This window comes from Microtus oregoni, unplaced genomic scaffold (assembly GCF_018167655.1).
Source record: "Microtus oregoni isolate MIOR12 unplaced genomic scaffold, Mior012 000009F_ref0000495, whole genome shotgun sequence".
Classification (NCBI taxonomy): domain Eukaryota; kingdom Metazoa; phylum Chordata; class Mammalia; order Rodentia; family Cricetidae; genus Microtus; species Microtus oregoni.
In genome coordinates, this window is record NW_024543068.1 from 10,191,340 (window position 1) to 10,208,315 (window position 16,976).

Consider the following 16,976-nt stretch of genomic DNA (forward strand, 5'->3'; position numbering starts at 1 on the left):
CAGCAAGGTTCCACCTGGCAACTCAAGCCTTTCCCCTCTGCCTCCTCCTTCTTCCTCCCAGCATTCAGTTTATTTTTCTCCGTCTAGCTCTATTCTATCCTGTGTAGGCCCAAAACAGCTTCTTTATTCATTAACCAGTAAAAGCAGCACATATAGAGAAGGACCTCCCACACCAGAGTGCCAAGCTGACTTAAGCTTAGACTCAGGCATGTCCCAGACTGCCATATTTTTAACCAGTTGTTTAATAAGCAGCTATTGAATGCATCCTGGGTAAAAGAAAATAGATCATGCACTTTGAAGTTTGTTCTCCATGTTTACTTTTTATTTTTAAAGATATATTTATTTTGTTTTATGTGTGAGTGTTTTGCCTGCATGTACGTGCTTGCTTGGTGCTCACAGAGGTCAGAAGAGGGCATTGGATCCCCTGGAGCTAGACGTATGGGTGGTTATGAATACCCTGTGGATACTAGGACTCAAACCTGGGTCCTCTCCAAGAGCAACAAGTGCTTTAGAACCTTGAGCAGTCTCTCTGGGTCTGTGCATGTTTGCTTTTTAGAAGGAACATATATTTGGGGTGATTTACAACTCTTGTTTTGTCTTTATACATTTATTTCTGAATGAATCACTTAAAGATGAAGTTTGATTTTAAAAACACAGAAAAGCTAATTCAAAGGCAGAGATTTTCTATCTAACCATCTGTAGACTACCCTGGCGGGTCAGTTAGTCTAGGGGTTGTAACCCGCCTGGCACGTCAGTTATTCCAGGGTCCCGGAGAGGCGCTATCTGAAAAGACATAGGCAAGAGAGAGGAACGAGGCCAAGCAAAATTCTCTTGTCAAAGCCTCCGATTATTAGCGTCATGGTTGCAGCTTATATAGCCCCTGGATGAGGAATTTGGGTTGGGATGGGGGGCAGGGCAGGAGGTTACGATCGGTCAGGTCACGATTCTTCGGTCAGGAAGTCGAGTTGACACACCTAGTTCTCTACTTTGAACATTTGTCACATTTAGATGTCAGTTAATGAAGCAATATCTTAACATCTTTTCTGCTCAGCTCTACTTATGCTAAGTAGACTGTCTGAGACACTTCTAAATAAGAAATGTATATTCTCATTTTTCTGATACTGTTAGGAAAAAAACACTTGGGGACTGAATTCTCTCTTTGTGCCATAGATATGCAAAGCTTGGAGAAGCTTTTGAAAGATGCCATTGTTTATGGTCAGCCTCGGACAAGAAGGCCCTGGAAGAAAATCCTAATCCTGGTGGAAGGCATATATAGGTACTCTTGCTCTATTGCACTTGCCTGTGGCCTCGGCCTGTAAGGTCATGTACACTCTCAGCTGAAGGACTCACTAGACTAGCCCGCTCTGGAGACTAAGGAGACAGTGCTCATGACTTGTTAAAAATACCTGGGAACAGGAGGCACTGAGCCCAAAGGTCTTTAAGTCTGTATGGTACACAGCTTTCAGATCCTTCTTCTATCAAAGTTATTTTTCAACTGTTTATGAAAAGCTTATGCATAAAAGATTCTAACTTATCAAAAACAAATGACAAAGCTAGAAGTGGTGGTACATACCTGTAATTCCAGCACTCAGAGAGCTGATACAGGTGATACATCTGGTTGAAGCCCACCCAGAGTACATGGCAAGACCTTAACCACGGTGATTGTGCTCTAGCATACATGAGACCCTGGTTTCAATCTCCAGCACCACAAAACTAACATCAAAATAACTAAAAATATGTTATTTTTTGTTATTTTATGAGATATGGTCTCATGTAGCCCACACTGACCTTAAACTCCTAATTCTGCTTCTGCCTCTGCTTCTTGGGTGCTAGGATTTACAGTTATATGCCCCCATACCAGGCTGTATTTTAATTTTAAGATTTTTTTCTTTTGTTAATTTGGACAATCTATCTTAGATTTCTATTGCTGTGATACAGACCATGACCAAAAACAACTTTGATTTTAAAAAAAAGACATATCCTAGGCCACAGTCCACCAAAGGAACTCAAGGCATGTACAATGAATACAAAGTTTAATGTTGCTTGTAATTGCAAGCTTTAGAAGACACATGTGGGGGAGATGTGGCCCAGTGGTAAAATGCTTTCTTAGCATATGCAAGGCCCCAGCTTTAATCCTTAGCCCCACAAAAGCAAACAGAAATAATCTGCTGTAGCTTTAATTCCTTCTGTTTTGAAATAAAATCAGTTACAGTGCGGCACTTATTTTTGAGACGTCAACCTCCTGTTTCCTGCCAAGTCAGTATACTGCATAACTTAGTTTTAAACCAGAGGTGGAATTTTCAGATTTATTTTGAAAAGCAATAACCTCAAAGCATTAAAAATAAAGTGTCCAGTTGCTAATTTTGAGAGTTAAAAAGTCTCAGTGTTTGTGTTTTTTTAACCCTGTTTTGCCAGCATGGAAGGGTCTATTGTTCGCCTTCCTGAAGTGATTGCTCTCAAGAAGAAGTACAAGGCGTACTTGTATCTGGATGAGGCACACAGCATTGGGGCCCTTGGTCCTTCAGGGCGAGGTGTGGTAGACTACTTTGGCCTGGATCCCGAGGATGTAGATGTTATGATGGGAACATTCACAAAGAGCTTCGGTGCTTCTGGAGGATACATTGGAGGCAAGAAGGTAAAGCAGGCCTTTAGATGGCCGATTAGAGATCAAGAAAGGCTGTTGATTTGGAAGCTGTCTAGTTGGTGGGTCCTATGGGGCTCCTGAATGGGCTCATGTTCTAGTGCTGGTGGACTTCCTACTTCAGCCTGGGGAGTGACTCTGATGTTGCTTGCTGGGCTGAAGGCTGGTTCTGTTCATTGTTTGTTGTGTGCTCATTGGAGCTTCTTTCTAAACTACATTCTGGTCTGAGTTATAGAACACTCTTTTGTAAGAGAGCACACAGTGGTGCTTCCTGTTTGCCACAATCTTCTGTTGGGTTTGAGCTGTGCTCACACTTTCAAAGGGTTGTCACAGGAGCCAACGAAAATGGAAGATCAGAATGCACAAACAAAAAGAGACGGTTTTGTTAGCTGTAATACACTGTAAAGCATCTATTTTTCAACTTTAAAATTATGTATGAGCTCTAAGGCAGTTAAGAATCCATACAAAATCATGAACACTGTCTGCATTTGAATGTGTTTTACTTTGTAAGACCTAGGGGAAAGCATTTTCGACTTTTTGGTTGCCTTATCAGTAAAAGTAAATGGAGGGAGGATTTGTAATGTGATACTGGCTTAAAAAGGATGTATGCCTATGCTGCCACACAGATGCATTTTGTAGACATGTTAACCGAAGTCAGTCGCAAAAGGCCGTATGATAGGTTGGTTCTCTTTTCTTTTGTATGTGTGTGTGTGTGTTTATCTAGAATAGGTATGGAAACAGAATGTAGATTAGTACATTAGTTAAGGAGATGGGGAAATGGAAAGTAATTGTTGATGGATAGGATGGTGCCTTGTTGGGTTATGAAAATGTTTTAAAATTAGGTAATGATAAGGGCTGCACCCCTCTGACTATGCCAAAATCCATTGAATTGTACACTTTACAGAGGTAACTCTGATGGAATGTGGCTTATATTCCCATAAAGCTATGACTTAAAAAAGAACTTGGGTCAGGCCTCTAGTTGAGTAGTAAAGAACTGGCCTGGCATGTGTTCTGACCTCAATTTGACTCTCAGAAAGAAAAGAAAAACTTGTTGTAATATCATTAAGAAATGTATGCCAGGGGCTGGAGAAATGGCTCAGTGGTTAAGAGCACTGGCTGCTCTTCCGAAGGTCCTGAGTTCAATTCCCAGCAACCACATGGTGGCTCACAACCATCTGTAATGAGATCTGGCTCCCTCTTCATGCAGGCAGAATGTTGTATACATAATAAATAAATAAAATCTTTAAAAAAAAAAAAAAGAAAAAGAAATGTATGCCAAGCCGGGCGGTGGTGGCGCACGCCTTTAATCCCAGCACTCGGGAGGCAGAGGCAGGCGGATCTCTGTGAGTTCGAGGCCAGCCTGGTCTACAAGAGCTAGTTCCAGGACAGGCTCCAAAACCACAGAGAAACCCTGTCTCGAAAAATCCAAAAAAAAAAAAAAAAAAAAAAAGAAATGTATGCCAAGCATCACACTAGTAAGTGCTCATAAATGCTCTGAATGTCTTCTTAAAACTAAACTGGAGCCTTAAAGAACAGTCATTCTCAATGTGTGCAGTGTGGCTATCGTCCTTAACCAGAGCTTGTCCTACCCTAATGGGAAAGCCCAGGGCTACCACCTTGCCTGACAAGAGAGGGAACTATATTTGCCTCTGCTACTAACAGACACATGTTCAGCATTAACTCACAACAGTAACAAAAGCAAGGACATTTTTTATTAATCTTTTTAAAAAGTTAACATGAAATTGTAGCTAGAGAAACCTGAAGTTTTATAACAAAACTCCAACAACCCACAGAAGCATCCATAGGAAACCAGATTTAGTTTAATTAAGTTTCTGTGATTGTTGGTTGTTCACTAGACTCATGCTGATAGAAACTAAATATTTTTTGAAAGGACATGGAGACTCCTGGGGGTTTGGTTCAGACAGCAGTACAGCATAGACCAGGAATCTGAGGGTCCTTGTGTCACCCCAGGTCATAAGCAAAATACCTTGGAAGGATATGTAGTGCTAATAGTGGCACAAACCGACAAGCAGGAAGCAAGAAGTCTGTGTATTCATTGAAAATAGCATGTTTATCTGTAAGAAATGCTTTGTTTTGAAGGCATGTGGTATCAGCCAGTTCCCCTCTTGATGATCACATTAAGTTTCACTCAATTCAGAAAGTTTCATGAAACCTTGTCAGGAGTACCTACATCCAGATTTTCATAGTACAGTTTTCTCAATTGGATTATGGGCTGCATAAGTTCTGGCCACATTTACTTGTACGCTTTGTGTTCGTCAGAGTTAGGCGATCAGAGGAAACACTGGAAATTCTGATGAGTGGGATGGACCCAGAAGTTATGGACCTATCTGCATGAAAGATGGTGTTATAGGAAGCCACACAGTAGAGAGGAATCTGACCTGATGCCAGGTTCTGTTCTTCCATAGCGTCACGTTGTTCAGTACCTACAGTGGATAGGATGAATTAGACAAGTGAGGTCAGCCCAGAAGCAGAACCTGGAACTCACACTGTAGACTTCTCACTTCTCAGAGAGGCGCCTGCCTCTGCCTCCTGAGTGCTGGGATTAAAGGCGTGCACCACTGTCTGGTGTCTGTGCCACTCTTACTGTGAATTGAAGTGTGTGTGTAGAAAAGCCATTTACTGTACGAAACAGTGCATGAGACTTGTGAGCACTTCAGTTGGATTGTGCATGGTGTATTTCTGCAGGCATTATCCATAGTCCTCACAGAATACACTTCTAATCTTACTAGCCATTGGCCTCAGTCTGACCACCTGGAATTGTTCAGGTAAATTCTGGTAGAGTTGTACATACCTCTGTGTTGTGTGACTTTTCCTGGGAAGACTTAACCAAATGTCTGTTCACTCCAGATTGGACACTGGTGACAAAATAACGACACCTAATAATTGATTGCCTTTAGAAAGACCCATTTTCAGTTGCTTCTAATCAGGTTTGATAGCTGTCATTATTAATTTTTACCTTTTTGTTAATGAGACAAAGCTTACTTTAGAAGTTAACTGGTAAATAAATATTGTTATGAATTAAAGGCTAATAAATCATATAGGGTATAATTAAGAATCAACATGACATATTTATGCTTTGAGGTACAATTTTGAGAGTTTTAGAAGCAACAAGACTATTTTACTATTTATTTGTTTTTAGTATATATGCTACTGATCACCCCTCTTTACTTAGGACATTGTCTCACTTTGTAGCCCAGACTAGCCTTAGACTTGTAATCCTCCTGCCTCATCGTCCAGAGATTAGGGTGATAGGCATGTGCCATCACACAACAGATTCTTGTGCATATTTTATTTTTAAATATTATTTTTAAATTTATTATTAAATTTTAAATTAAAAATAAATCTATTGTTAAAAATAATAAATTAAAAAATAAATTAAATTTATTGTTAAATATATTATTTATATTTAAATATTATTTTAAAATTTTTATTTTTAAAGATTTAATCTGGGCGGTGGAGGTGCATGACTTTAATCCCAGCACTTAGGAGGCAGAAGCAGACAGATCTCTTGAGTTTGAGGCCAACCTGTTTTACAGATTGATTTCCAGGACAGTCAGAGCTACACAGAGAAACCGTGTCTTGGAAAAACAAAACAAAATAAAAAAAAAGATTTAAATGAGAATCTAGAGAGTGACTTAGCAGCTGAGAGTACCTGTTGTTCCTGGAGAGGATCTGGGTTCAGTTCCCAGCACCCACATAATAGGTTTCCAGCCATCTTTAATTCCAATTCCAGAATGTGTAAGCTTCTCACACATACTTGGTGCACACACACACATGTGCAGGCAGAAACCTCATATACATAAAATAAGCCTTAATTAAAGGCTTAAATGATAGTAAAAAGTACAGGAACGCAATCGAAACTGATATAAAATCAGTTGTGTTTTTTTTTTAAATTATCCTGACGAGGATGATTAAAAGATATTTTACTCAGTGATAATATTCTAATGAAAGACATAATGAAGTTCTGCCAATTTATGTATCAATTTGTGAATCTCCTTCCAGAGAATATTGGGAGGGGCGTGATCAAACTGAGGAACCTCACACCTGCCTGGTGTTTTCCACAGCACTGAATGATACACTCCCAGCCCAGGAAAATTGTTATTTAGGAATATAAAGATGGACGGTAAATGTATAGGATGAGATACAAATGACACCTAGAAGTAAATTATTATACCTCAAAAAGCAATTCAGCATTCTTAATTCATAACATTAAATGATATGTTTTTTGAATTTAGAGTGAGCCTTTAAAAATGAATTTAAAAACCAAAACCCAAGACTTTGCTATTTCTGACATCTTTGTTGGCCAGTTGTGAGCTTTGATGGTGTTAGTTGACCTTGAGTCTCTGTTTAGCGCCCTGTTGCAGGCCTTTGAATGAAAGAGTCCAGTAGCACCTAGAAGGAAGGTACTTGCATAACTGTGTGCTCAGGACCTGACTCTAAATATCTGCCTCTGCTTCCACAGGCACTGATAGACTATCTGCGTACACATTCTCACAGTGCTGTGTATGCCACGTCGATGTCACCACCTGTGATGGAGCAGATCATCACCTCCATGAAGTGTATTATGGGGCAGGATGGCACCAGCCTTGGTACGTCTTTGACTTAGTAAAAACTTAACAGCCAACTGTGTTCTTTTGGTTGAGATTTTTTTTTTTTAAATAAGGAGTCAGGCTTCCAATGGGTCCACTGTTAGGCTTTGGTTTCCATAGACACTTTCAAGTGTGTTAAAGACACACTCCTAACGGTCTGAGCACTGGCCAAGGTCGCCGGTTCGAGTCCCAGATAAGGTAAGTGAGTTTGTACTGTGTGCTGTGTGTGTCTGTCTGTCTCTGTGCTTGTTCTTGTACTGTACTGTGTGTGACTGTGACGTGTGCCTGCATAATTAGTCAGAAAAAAAAAGTTAAAAAAAAAAAGACACACTCCTTGAGAACTCTACTGGCTCTCTCCTGTGGAATTTTTGTTTGTTTGTTTATTTTGAGACAGGGTCTCTCTTTGTAGCTCTGGCTGTCTTGGAACTCTGTGTAGACCAGGCTACCTGAATTCACAGCCTTTGCCTCCCAAGTGCTGGGGTTAGAGGTGTGCACCCCCACTGCCATGCCTGATTTACATGTGATGAGACTTTTTCTTGCTGTCCTACAGTGCTTTTAATTTAGGGCATTTGCCTTCAGGGTCTTTCTTTTTTTTTTTTTTCTTTCTTTTTTTTTTTTTTTTTTGGTTTTTCGAGACAGGGTTTCTCTGTGGTTTTGGAGCCTGTCCTGGAACTAGCTCTTGTAGACCAGGCTGGTCTCGAACTCACAGAGATCTGTCTGCCTCTGCCTCCCAAGTGCTGGGATTAAAGGCGTGCGCCACCACCGCCCGGCCAGGGTCTTTCTTAATCACATCTTTTTATGTGAAAATGTTATCAATACATAGTAATGTGTATATCATCAATAGCATATTTCCAGAGTAAATGTCCTTGATTTAAAACCTTTTTAAGGGGGCTAGAGAGATGGCTCAGAGGTTAAGAGCACTGGCTGCTCTTCCAGAGGATCTGAGTTCAATTCCCAGCAACCACATGGTGACTCACAACCATCTGTAATGAGATCTGGTGCCCTCTTCTGACCTGTAGGCATGTATGCCAACAGCACATTTTATGCATAACAAATAAATTTAAAAAAACCATTTCAAATGAGATGTGCATTCAGAAGAGCTGCAGTTACTTAAATGTATTTGAAATGAACAATAAAAGATGTTGCCTGGTTTATTCATTTGTATCACCAGAGGGCAGTGTTGACCAGTTACTGTGAAAGGAGGGTAATTTGATTTTGCTGGTTTTACTGTTAAAGGTCTTTTCAGGGGTGGGACATGTGACACAAGTCTAATTCTGGCACTTGGGAGGTGGAGACAAGAAAATTAATCGTCTAAGGTCATCCTCAGCTATATATTTTGAGGCCTAGCTCATAAACAAAAACAAATAAAGTACAAATGTTTTTCTACTAGCAGATTGACTTAATTTAACTTGCTCTCTTGCTGTTTCTGAGGCATCGTGGCTCTGGCAGATTTCACATCCTCAGCCATGATTTCTCCATTCTAATACATGGTACTGTAGATGGGCTACAGCCTGCATTGGAAACAGTTAAGTAGGAGAGCTGGTTTTGACTAAGACTTTTCTAAAGTCAAAACTGATTTTATATTTGTTCCCATCTGTCAGTGATCCTGTTATCTCTATGGAGAGACTTTTGGAAATATTGTTGTCATCTTCAGTTTTATGAATTTGCCTGTTCAAGAAAAAAGTTTATTAATTGTGCTCCACAGTATCTGGGACCAGCTTAGAAGGTTCCGGTGCTAGAAAGACCTGAGCTGAATGGGGAGAGGGATCATCTGTCAGCCTCTTCACTGACCATTGGAAGGCTTGCCGTGCTTGCTGTGGTAACGAAACTTTTAAGTGAGTTAGTTGACTCTAAGCCTACTGTCCTGAGCCTTCCTTGCACAGCACCAGAGTTGATGTCAGCTGGGCATTAGTCTGAGGAGGAGGAGGCTGTGGAGAGCATATGCGTCATATGCCCTTCCTCAGAAGACTTGGCACCTGTCCTTCAGCATATCTTGTGGCATGTAGAAATTCCCATGAAGATGCAGGAGCCTCAGTGCAAAAGCAGTCTTTACATTCAAAGGAAATGCCACACTAAGGCCTGTTGACCCCAGTGCTTGCACAAGTGGGAAGAGTGTATATTGTAAAAGTGTCATTCGAAAATTCAAGTTATTACAGGCTGGTGGGTGAAAAAAGTGAGAGCCTAGGAAGTTCTGAAAAGTCCACCAGACACTTGGAAAGCTAACTTGTCCTTCATGCATCACTGACCATATTCTGTGGTGGATTTTAGCTCCAGTATCTTTTTATTAAAGTAAAATATTTAGAAAAATCAACTAAGATTTAAATTTTTTTTTCCAGAACTGCACTTGGGTGTAAAATAATTTAGTGCTTTCTATACAGTACAGTGCTTGTGTAGTTGCATGCTACCAGTATGACCATGTTAGAGATAAAGTAAATTCCAAAAGTACATGTAACAGGAAGCTTTTACAGTGATTACAGAAGTCACTTTACATACAGAAAGAAAACACTACTGTCTGCATTTAGTTTCTAAAGAACCTAGATAAATCTCTTACTAGTGTAAAAGAGACTTGAGTAGGTTGAAGTTTAATTAAAATTAGGCTTGACCTGTTTGAATTAATCCAGCAAAAGACTTGCTAGTGAGGTGTTAAATGATCCAGAGAACTGTCAACAACTAATTTAGGAGTAGACACTACCCTGTCTTTGAGAAGCATCAGCTTGATCCTGAGGAGAGCTACTCAGAAGGGACAACTTTTGACATTTCCCCAACACTGCCCTCCAAGTCCAGGAGTATCTGCCTTCTGCTTTTTTCTTTAGTATTGTGCTTTAATGGAGTTTGTTTAGAAACTCAGCCAGATCAGTGGAGAGAGGGAATAATGAGCAGAGTGCGGTGATTAGAAAGAAGGAAAAGGGCAGAGTGCATTTCCTGGTGTGGCCGTCCTTTCCTAAAACTTTTGAGCAGCTTTTCCAGGGCTGAGCTCGAGGCCTGTGACTTAATGTCAAGAAACATCTGTCAGCGAGCGTTACCTGCTCTGTGTTGGAGTTGAACAAGATGTGCTCCAGGTCTTTAAAAACTGTCCTGCAGCTTGGCAGGGTAAGATTCCTGGAGGAACTAGTCCCAGAGTCGAAACATTTTCCTTTGTTCACCTTGCTCCTTTCTTAATTCCCTCTGTCCCTCCCTCTAAACAACCTCCTTCCACACTGCATCCCCAGTGAAACCGTAAGTTTCCTACAACTCAGTAAAAGTTGAGGCCAACTCAGATCTAACATGCTTAATCAAACTTAAGTGAGCTTTTTCTTTGTAGAGCCTCTTACAAATTCTATAAACGAAAAAAAAATTTCTTTTATAAATTAGTTGCTCTAATGTCTAACACAAAAGGCCTTTTAACCAATGGCTTAAGCTTATTAAAATCAGAAAGCACTAAGACCACTTTACAGGTGGGGAGATTTGAGCTCACACGTGGGGCAAGTTCTTTCTGTATCTTGTTTCCAAATAGGACGTGGCTTCCCTCGGTCCATCTGCTTCTGATTGTAGTCAGTGTTTTATTAAAACAGGCTGTTTTGTGGCCTCTTACTAATTTTCCACAAAACACCTGAATTTCCTAGTGGATGGTCATGCTGACAATGACAGCCACTGGGACATTTGACTGCCTGTCTCCACTCCACTCTGACTCAGCAAGCTCTTTACCACCCCACCGCTATCCCCCCCCCCCCCCCCCCCCCGCGCACCCTCCCACTCAGAAGCAGTTCAGCTCAAGAGCCTTTCAGGGATGTGAACTGTGTGTGCTTCCTTCTCCCACTCTCATTCAAAATCCAAATGCAAATAAAAGTTTTTTGCAATAAGAACCTTCTTTTTGTGTCTTGTTGCAGTCAGTTTGAAGCTGGCTATTTAGATGCCCACAAGCATCAGGCTGGAAGCTAGGCCTTGAACAGATGTACACTTGACCATTAAATGGAACGTTGTTCTTAGAATACCTAAGAAAGGCATTTAGGTTCCCCTGGGGTGGGAAAGGAGCCCCAAACCAGAGGCCCTTCATTTGGAGATATGGTTGCATGCTACGGTGATGCTCAGGTCTTAAATTTTTAGGGATTAAAGTAGATAGATTTCCTTAGTTCTATTTTAATTTTTGGGGTTGGTTTATTTTTATAGTCAGATTTATTTTAAAGATTTTTCTCTGCAATTTTTATGTCTGTTTATTTGAGCTGGGACATAGTCTTTATCCTCGCCATTCTGGATTTGTGGCCTCTGTGGCTTAGTCTGTGTTGAAGAACATATCTAACTTTGCACACCACAACACGATTGGCCTTGCTTCTTTCCCCTGGAATTGTTTCTGAGGTTTTTATCTAAAAGAGTTGGTGATAGCAGTCCTTCAACTTTGAGACGGTTGCTGCTCAGCGACTTAGTAATAATATATTCCAGTAACAAGATAGAGGGGCCAGTTATCCTCTGACAGCTCCCCAATGAAGAGATGAGAATATGCCAAAGGATTGGTTTTATCTTTAGTGCTTCCTGTGGACTTTCTAGTTACCTAAATTTGATTTGTATGTTCCTGTCATCTACCTTAATAGTGTAATGAATGTTAAAGAAGAAGGCCTATCCGTGATGCTTTTACCTTAGAAGTTTTTTCATCCAGGACCTTGTACATAGTAAGCCAGCTCTTTGCCTCTGAGCTCCACCTCTTTCTCCATAATGCTTCTTTAATACAGTAGAGCAATTCTGTTCAAGAGGGACTGTACAGGTGCCGAGACTGCAGCTACAGTGAAGTCTTGTCCTAGGAAGAGCAATTAATTGAGGTCAGTTCTGACTTCAACCAGGAAATACAGGGATTTGTTGTCAGTGGAGAGAAAATATCAGGGTATGGGTGCTCCTTACCTTTAGAGTCTTTGCTGAAGGCAAACAGGGCAATAAAATACCATGTTCAGGTGATTTTCTCTAATATGATTTGCAGGATTGTCCATCTCGACCAATCTGGACTCCTCAAAGACAGGGGTATTTAATGTGTGATTTGGTTAGAAAAGTCTTGGGAGAGGTTGACGTTAGTGTGAGAAGAGAGTCTTTATCAGTGTCCGAAGGACCTTCCAAAAGTAAACTCTGAGAACTTCATCAGAGACATCTTAAGGTGGTAGTGCCTGATGTGTTTTTACGCAGCACAGAAGCACCCCCTGGACCGCCAGTGTGAGCCAGGTACGTGCCTGTAATCACAGGAGGATTGGAAATTCAAGGCTGGCCTGGGCTAGGTGGGGCCCTGTCTCCCCACTCCTCACAAAAAGGATTCTCCTCAAACCACTGATAATTATTGTCACCAGGCGCCTAGCATTTTGAAAACACCAGAATCAGAAGGCAAACTAGCATTTAAAAGACTTAACTTGTTGTTTATGTATACTTTAAAGCTTGTTTACATCAGAGAGCACCAAAGCTGAATCTACCCACAAGAAAAAGGGAGGCAAGAAGTGTGATGTTTGGTGATAAAGCTAAGCTGCCAGTTTTCATCATTTTCAGAGACCTAACTGCTTAGAACCCTGACCCCTGACCCCCGGGCTAGGAATTAGAAACCAGTTAGGGAGGGAGAATTGAGGCTTTAGACCCGAGGTCAGGATTGGGGGTGTTACTTGGAATTATTTTTTTGTTTTCCCCTCCCCATTTTGACTACTCAGATATTGTTTTTTCCAAGACAAGGTTTCTCTGTAGCTTTGGAGCCTGTCCTGGAACTAGCTCTTGTAGACCAGGCTGGCCTCGAACTCACAGATCCATTTGCCTCTGCCTCCTGAGTGCTGGGATTAAAGGTGTGATCCACCACCGCCCGGCTTCAAAATCCCAAAGTCTTTAGAAATAACATACAGATAGCCTTGGCCAATAAATGTTTTCCTTAATGTTCATTTTTTAGCAGTTTGTAAACTAACTTACTACCTTGTTATCTGACTCAAATTACCAACTTAAAACCAAGCAGACCTTTTCCAGTAATTGCCCTTGTTTGCTACCCTCTGGGTCTGGAGGTGGATGCCTGCCCACACTGTACACAGTAGATTCCTCATCCCTTTGGTTCTGTCTAAAGTAGTTGTGTTACCTATATTCCAGCTCCGTCAGAGGATAGAATAGTCTTTAGACAATCTAAGACTGTCCTGGACTAGGGAAGTAACTGGGTTGTAGAATGCTTGCCTAACATGCTAAAGATTCTGGGTCCAAGGGGAGGGGAGGGGAGAGAGACTCAATCCTGAATGAGTTGGCACCCTTTAAAATTTGGTTCTTTATTTTTTTCAAAGGCTTTTGGCCTCTTTTCTTCCTTTTGTTTGGGGGCCCTGTGTTACTGACTGTGCATTAGCAACCCTTGTGCTAAACTCTTGATTATATTGAATCAACAACGCTAAGCCCTTGCCCCTGCTGCTTGTTGCACATCCTGTGGCAGCCCTCAGGAAATCCTATTTTTTGGCATTGAAACGAATTAAAGGATTAAGCCACTACAAGGGAGGGGGTGATAAACTCTGCTTGTTGGAGGAACTTACGGGCCTGTGTTAGCTAAGCTGCTCTCATTCTTATATGGAGCTGGAGAGCCAAGGAGCTGCTTTGATGTCCTTTAGTCTGGCCCTGACTCTAGCAGGGCACTTTGATGCTCGGTCGCCAGTCTAGCAAAATGGGGGCTCAGAGTTGATGAACCTGACTCCCACTCCTTTGCTCCAGCTCGCTCGTTTCCTAGAAGCCTTTTCACCTGTCCTTTACAAGGTGCTTCTTGGAGGCAGACAGCATCTTAGGTTATTAGAAGCCTGGTGAAGATGCATTTGTTTCTTTTCCTTGGGATTCTTTTTTTTTTTAATATTTATTTATTTATTTATTATGTATACAATATTCTGTCTGTGTGTATGTCTGCAGCCCAGAAGAGGGCACCAGACCTCATTACAGGTGGTTGTGAGCCACCATGTGGTTGCCGGGAATTGAACTCAGGACCTTTGGAAGAGCAGGCAATGCTCTTAACCTCTGAGCCATCTCTCCAGCCCTTCCTTGGGATTCTTAATTGGCTAACAAAGATTTTTTTTTTCCTGATGCCATTTTCAGGAACTTAAGGGGAATATGTTAGTTTATCTTGCATTTTAGCTAACATTTATTTTGGTTTTGTCTTTCATAGAGTTTTGACCTAAGATTTTCCATCTTTCACCAAGTTAGAAAACCAGCAGAACAGATTTCAGTTACCTGTGCAATTTGGTTTTTTAAAGCCTCCTTCATTCTTTTTTCCTTTACATGTTCTATCCTCGCCTACCCCTTCCCAGTCCAGTCACTGCTTTACGATATTTTTAGATGTGATGATCTGGATTTCAGTCTAAGTCTGCATCCTTAAAGGCCTAGTGAGGTATATGCTCACTGTCATGTTTTCCCAACTCTTCCTCCCTCCCTAGACACTAAGGGGTCCTTTGCACATCCTGTGGGGTATTTGTGACCGTTCAGAATCTGCTGATCCAGAAAGTTTGTGAAGTTTTATTCCTCTTCTACAGAGTTCATAGCTAAAATATCCAAACGTGAAAACTGTCGAGTAGAAGTTCTTAAAGTTTAGTCTTTATATTTTTCTAGTGGCATGGAAATGAACTTCAGCCTAATAGTGAGATTCATAAGATGGGCAGCAATTATACTAACAAACTCCAAATGTTTGCCATCACTACAGAAAGGATTTTAGTGAGTTTTTGATATTTTTGTTTTTCTGCTGCCTTCAGTTTTTAATGCCCCTTCCCACACACACATGTTCTTGTAAGGATAGAATCAGAGTATGGCCACACTTTTTGGTTTTTCAAGACAGGGTTTCTCTGTAGGAGAGTCCTGACTGTTCTGGAACTCCCTCTGTAGACGAGGGTGGCCTCAGACTCACAGAGATCCACCTGCCTCTGCCTCCTGCACATGTTTGTTTTTGTTGTTTTAGATTTTGCCACAGTTTGGGGGGTTATGTTGTTGTTATTGTTGTTTTGGTTTTTGTTTGTTTTTTTGTAAGTAATATGTACCCTTCAGTGTTTCCTATCAGGACTCATCAGTGATAGGGTCTCTTCCTTGAATGTCTAAAGAGTTGGGGTGTTTATTTGTTTTGTGGACCCAGGGTCTCTACACAACCCTGTCTGCCCTGGAACTAGTTTATGTAGACTAGACTGGCCCAAAATTCATAAAGACCACTTGCTCCTGCCTCTAGAGTACAAGGTTTAAAGGCATGTGCCACCATGCATGGCTGAAGGAGCCACTCTTTGTTTTGTTGGGGTTGATCAAGGATGAAAGGAGTAGTTGGCCCATTTTATATTTGATATGGACAGAGTATTTTGATTGAGGGGTTTGGGAGGTGATTGTGTTTTGTTTTTGTTTTTAAAGACAGAATCCTGCTATGTATCCCAGGTTCACTTTGAATTTAACTGTGTATGTGTATGCCTCAGCTTCCTGAGTACTAGGATTAGAGGTCTATTCTACATGCCCAGTGGAACAGGGTTTTCTTACTCCTGTAATTAAAACTACTTAGATGAGTCTTCAGATTTAGTACTGTTTCATTTTCAAATGAGTATGATGGGGCTTGGGGCCATTTGTCAGGGAAAGCAGAAAGGGGTGATAGAAAACAAGGTGTTTGCCAACAAATGTGACACTGAGTCGATCCATAGGACCACATGGTGGGAAGAAAAGGAACCCTCACCAGCAGGCAGCTCCTTAAAAATTTGTAAAGCGACTAACAAGAAACAATTATGGGTTACCATATCTCTCTACTTATGCAGTATTGAGAATGAACTCAAAGCATACTAAAAAATGGTTTTTAATATTCAAAGGGAATCAACATTGTAACAAACGAACCCTCTACTGGATAATGTCAGAGGTCCTGTGCACATGCAATGCAGGAACAATACTAAACTCTTCTTTCAGTATGATGACAAGTTTAAATCCTCGTGGGTTTTGCCAGCTTATCTTTATCTGTAGTTTCAAGTTCTGTTGCTACATGAATGTGAACATTTCAAAATGAGAGCTTAAATCAGAACATAAGAAACCACCTACATATTTGCACAGATGAACACAAATTCTACACCCGTAAGGATTTTATTACTTCATTAGTCTTTTACGGTCGTTAATTAGAAAGTTCCAAATTTTAGTTCATTTTCTGCATCACTAGATTGATCCCAGAGTGTCACAAACTGAAAGATCAAAGAAGTAAAGGAGCAGCCACTAGAGAGACTTCTTACCTCTACTGAATCCTCAGACCGAATAGGGTTGAGCTCCTGTCTTCTCCTGCCTTATATTCCTCTCTCTGCCTAGCCATATCACTTCCTGTCTCTACTTCCCTAGTGCTTTAAGATTTTAAAGGCTGAAGCCAGGCCTAGTGGCTCTCTCTTCCTGCTGCCTCTGAATCAGGACGTAAAGCTCTCAGCTACTGTTCCAGGAGCATGCCTGCATGCATGCCACCCTCCACACTCCCTGCAGTGGTGATAAAGGACTAACCTGAAACTGTAAGCAAGCCCCCAATTAAATACTTTTTTAGCCAGGTATGCTAACACAGGCCTTTAACCTCAGTGCTTGGGAGGCAGAGGCAGGCAGATCTCTCTGAGTTTGAGGCCAACCTGGTCTACATAATGAGTTTCAGGACATCCAGGGCTATATAGAGAGACCCATAGGTATAATTTTCTGTCCTACCAGCCAGCTCCCAAAGAACAACACAGAGACTTGTTGTTATAAATGTTTTGCCAATAGCTTAGGCTGGTTACTACTAATTCTTACATTTTAAACTA

At 41.1% G+C, this 16,976-nt stretch overlaps 1 protein-coding gene across 1 annotated transcript in view; it reads left to right on the forward strand.

Moving 5' to 3' along the window:
• The window catches only part of Sptlc2 (serine palmitoyltransferase long chain base subunit 2), a 70,411-nt gene that overhangs the window by 46,596 nt on the left and 6,839 nt on the right, over window positions 1-16,976 (forward strand). Inside the window, exons 7-9 of the mRNA XM_041658698.1 lie at window positions 1,171-1,276; window positions 2,416-2,635; window positions 7,125-7,251. Of these exons, the coding sequence (XP_041514632.1) occupies window positions 1,171-1,276; window positions 2,416-2,635; window positions 7,125-7,251 (453 nt within the window). The remainder of the gene's footprint in view (window positions 1-1,170; window positions 1,277-2,415; window positions 2,636-7,124; window positions 7,252-16,976) is intronic.